Source organism: Triticum urartu, chromosome 5 (genome assembly GCF_003073215.2).
Source record: "Triticum urartu cultivar G1812 chromosome 5, Tu2.1, whole genome shotgun sequence".
NCBI classification, from domain to species: domain Eukaryota; kingdom Viridiplantae; phylum Streptophyta; class Magnoliopsida; order Poales; family Poaceae; genus Triticum; species Triticum urartu.
This window is the reverse complement of record NC_053026.1, coordinates 458,477,507-458,481,582: the sequence shown is the minus strand read 5'-3', so window position 1 is coordinate 458,481,582 and position 4,076 is coordinate 458,477,507. Positions and strand designations below refer to the sequence as shown.

Sequence of the window (4,076 nt, the reverse complement as noted above, 5' to 3'; positions counted from 1 at the left end):
TTGCATTCTTTTTTATTGGACAAAAAAAACGTTGCATTCTGACCGAACAAACACAAAGTTTTTTTTAGATGAACACAAAGGTTTTTTTTTTGGGGGGGGAGGGGGGGGACAAAAGGAAAGCTTCATGGTTATTTTCAGCAGCGGGCCACTAGCCCGTCTCCGGTTCCTCCTCCTTTCCCGAGATTGATGAGCTCGGCCCAGTCACGTGGATGGGCTGTGCTGGGCCGTGGCTTCGCAGCCGTCGACCAGCGGTTGCCTCAAACAAAAAAAAACATCGACCGGCGGTGGCGCTGTAAAAAAATGGTTCCGATGGCGACGGCGTTCTTGACCCCAGGAACCCCGCAGTCCAAGCGACGGCGGCGGCGTCGTCGTCGTCGGAGAAGGGAACAGGTGGCCGCGAGGTGCGTGTCTGCTCCACCGCTCCCTCCACGTGTTTTTGTTCCTCTCCGCACCGCTCTCCCGGACGAGTCCAAATCCGTTTTTGTTTCGGCGCGGATTTCCTAATCGATTTCCACGTCAGGCTGCTAGTGCTACGATTACTTTAGCCATTTGCTGCGCACATCTCGGTGAGCTCGCTGTCACAGTGCACTGGTGGCGGCGGCGGCGGGCAGGACGAAGGGAAGATGGCACCGCCGCGGCGCCTGTGCGTGACCGGCGGCGGCGGGTTCATCGCCTCGTGGCTCGTCAAGCTGCTCCTCTCCCGCGGCTATGCCGTCCACGCCACCCTCCGCGACCCATGTACGGACGCAGTTCGCCTCACGCCTGCGCAACCGGCCCCCCTTGCGATTGCAGTTGATTCAGTTCCGTGTCATAGATGTGATTTGCATTCATTCATCCATAGTCGTAAATCAATTAGAGTTCCGTGTCTAGATGAGCTTTGCATTCATTCATAGTTGAAAAATGTGAACCAATGTTCTGTGTCGTTATGTGCTTTGCATTCATTCATGGTTGTTAAATGTTAATCAATCGGAGTTCCGTGTCCGCATGAAGAAAGCAGGTTTTAATTGATCCTGGGCGAAAGCGAATGGATAAAACAAAGTGCTTAGTCCACGGGTAAGTACAGTGTTCTGATTAATGTCTGAATGCTCTTTCAGGTGACCCCAAGAATGTCCACCTCAAGCAGATGGACGAAGCCCGGGAGAATCTGCACCTGTTCAAGGCCGATGTGCTCGACTACGACACGCTAACACGTGCGTTTGAGGGGTGTGAGGGGGTCTTCCACCTCGCCACACCGGTGCCTGAAGATAAGATTGTTGATCCTGAGGCAGGTGTTCGTTCCAACTAATTCTTCGTTGTCGTAAAATCAGTTCATGTGCTGCTGTAGCTACATTATTTTGGTACAGTATACTGAACTTGTATTGATGGTAAAGCAGCATTGTGAATTGTACCTATTGTGAGTGTTGAACACTGTAGAATTGCTAGTACTTTTCTCACCACAGTTTAAATGCATTTGTGCAGTCAGAAGTATTGGCTCCTGCTGTGAAAGGTACTTCAAATGTGCTGAAGGCCTGCTCAGCTATGAAGGTTCAGAAGGTTATTGTCTTGTCATCCAATGCTGCTGTTGATTTTAACCCGAATTGGCCTCAAGACAGACTCAAAGATGAGAGTAGCTGGTCAGACAAAGACTTCTGCCAGGAGAATGAGGTTAGAGATACTATTTAGTAAAGAAAAATACCAAAGCACTATGTATACATCACAATTCATTGGTGGGCACACATGACTACTTTTCACGCGCGTCATTTTTTTTTCTCTGGTTCACTGTATTGATATGTGTTCTCAACAAAGAAAGTCTTCCCAGAGATAATTTCCACAAAGACTAAATTGTGACCTTTACTAATTTGTGCTTGCAGGACTGGTATTCTGTCGCGAAGATTGTGGCTGAACAGGCATCCTTGGAATATTCAGAGAAACATGGATTAAACGTTGTTACGCTTTGCCCTCCTTTAGTTTTTGGCCCATTGTTGCAGCCAACTGTGAATACAAGTAGCAAATTCTTAATCTATGTTATTAATGGTAATACTGATCTCTGTCCATCTGTTCTCTTTTATTGCCTGAAATTTCACATTAATAAATATCATGTTTGACTTGGCAAGTTGGTTTAATCCAAGTCTATCTACCATTTGAGGAATGAATGTATTCCATATGTCCAACCAAAAGACTTTTGGATGTGGATCATACGGCTATCTGCTGTTAGATATAGATGAGATCATGCTGATAGTTCCTGTTGTTAGATATAGATGGGATCAATCACATTGATAGTCCCTGTTGTTATATCGATCTGCTCTTTAAATTCAATCAGTGGAGAAGTCCAATTTTGTTTTGGCACTGGTCATTATCTAGAACTTCTTGTTTGCAGATGATAACTAGGTTCCTCTCTTGGCACCTGTTTGTCCTCTGTATTCCTTTTCAACGATAGCTGCTATGCCTTTGTATGATGCTCTACAGCTGTGAGATGAGGGCATCCATCCATAAGCTGATCCTTTACAACCTGTTGCATGTGCCTGCGCATTTGATACCGCATTCATTGTCGATATTATGCACTGAACAGCGATTGACAGAAGCACACAATGCCAAATTCCATGCTAGAATTGTTGAAGCGGCACCTTTGGCGTGTTGTTGAAGTAAGCTTTTGGAAAATGAGTAGTCCTGAAATAAATGATAGTTTTCCTTCTTTTTTTTCTTTTTTTTTGAGATGGGGCCCTAGTTCTCCCGTCTTATTCTTGCCGTCGCACATGGCAGAAATCTGTTATTGCAACATTGTGTCACATGGTAGACTCCATTAACTGGTACATTGTGTCACAATTCACAGGAGGCCCTGACGTGATGAGCAACAAGCTGTGGCACATTGTAGACGTCCGTGACGTGGCGGACGCCTTGCTGCTTGTGTACGAGAAGCCAGAATCATCTGGGAGATACATTTGTTCGCCGAATAGCATCTGCGCAAAGGACTTAGTGGACTTGCTGAGGAAGATGTACCCACAGTACAGCTATGTGAACAAGTAGGTTATCTCACCTCTCACGTTTGCTCGGTCAGAACTTATCACACTGCACAATTACCCCGCAGCCAGTTCATGATCTGAAGAAACCTTGCTCTGCTTTTTACAGATTCGTTGACGTGGACCGTAAAGCGCCGCTGTCATCGCAGAAGCTGAAGGGTCTGGGCTGGAAGCCGAGGAAGCTGGAGGAGACGCTCTCGGACAGCGTGGGCTGCTACGAGAAGGCCGGCCTTCTGCAGGGTTCCGCCGCGCGCCCTTGCCGGCTCCCGCATCTGTTCCGTCTGGCTGGTGATCAGTGAATGAACCGTGGTGGCTGGTGCTTTGTTTGTTTTATGGTTGAACTTCTGTAAGCTGTTGTGCCTTTGACGGAGTCTCGCAACAGCAACAATGGCCGAACACCACTAGTGGCTGGGGCGTGCCAAATGCGCTATGCTTTGCTGCGTAACAGCGATGAAATAAATAAAATCTGTCCCTCGGCCTCCTCGTCCTGACGGCCGCAATCCTGCTATATTTGCCACCCCTGTCTAAGGATGGCAATGAGGGATGATGCTTCGGTGCCTTAAGGCATCTATCTTTGTGTCTATGACATGTGAGCCCAACAGGTGACTGGCTCATATGTTAATGACCCAAAGGCAGGTGCCTTTTAAGGCACCGAAGCTGTGTCCGGCAATGAGTAAGGTATGGGACGGATAGAGCAATACCATATCCATACGCATTTAGTTTTTTTTACGGATGATACACATTTAGTTAATGGGTACAAAACATTACCCATACCTGTATCCATGGGTATGAAATTTTACCCGTACCCATACCCGACGGGTACCCAAATCCATTGGGTACCCAACGGGTAGATCAAACAGTACATAAGTTATTCACAAATTTGCATTCATTTATAACACATTTGGCAAAAAAAATCCATTGATCTCAACTCAATAATAGATAGATGAGTACATGACAATTATCTCAATTCAAATTGACAATTGGTGACAAATTTAACATAGATTCGTAAGCACACGACACAACTTTCACCTAGGTACACTTGTGAATCACGGGTAGGATTCACATGTCAGTATAAATGGA

At 46.4% G+C, this 4,076-nt stretch overlaps 1 protein-coding gene across 1 annotated transcript; it reads left to right on the top strand.

The window, feature by feature from the left end:
* Window positions 1–528: 528 nt before the first annotated feature.
* On the top strand, window positions 529–3,504 carry LOC125556276 (cinnamoyl-CoA reductase 1-like). The gene is made up of 6 exons (XM_048719046.1): window positions 529–738; window positions 1,095–1,264; window positions 1,459–1,644; window positions 1,851–2,013; window positions 2,810–2,999; window positions 3,106–3,504. The coding sequence occupies exons 1-6, from the start codon at window positions 624–626 to the stop codon at window positions 3,293–3,295; spliced, it is 1,014 nt and encodes a 337-aa protein (XP_048575003.1). The 5' UTR covers window positions 529–623; the 3' UTR covers window positions 3,296–3,504.
* The last annotated feature ends 572 nt before the right edge of the window (window positions 3,505–4,076 follow it).

What these genes read in the sequence shown, in the direction of transcription:
- LOC125556276 (XM_048719046.1), top strand. Translation starts at nt 624, where the DNA reads ATGGCACCGCCGCGGCGCCTGTGCGTGACCGGCGGCGGCGGGTTCATC. An exon ending in ATAAGATTGTTGATCCTGAG is followed by an intron (nt 1,265 to 1,458) that starts GCAGGTGTTCGT and finishes GCATTTGTGCAG; the next exon opens with TCAGAAGTATTGGCTCCTGC. An exon ending in CTTAATCTATGTTATTAATG is followed by an intron (nt 2,014 to 2,809) that starts GTAATACTGATC and finishes CACAATTCACAG; the next exon opens with GAGGCCCTGACGTGATGAGC.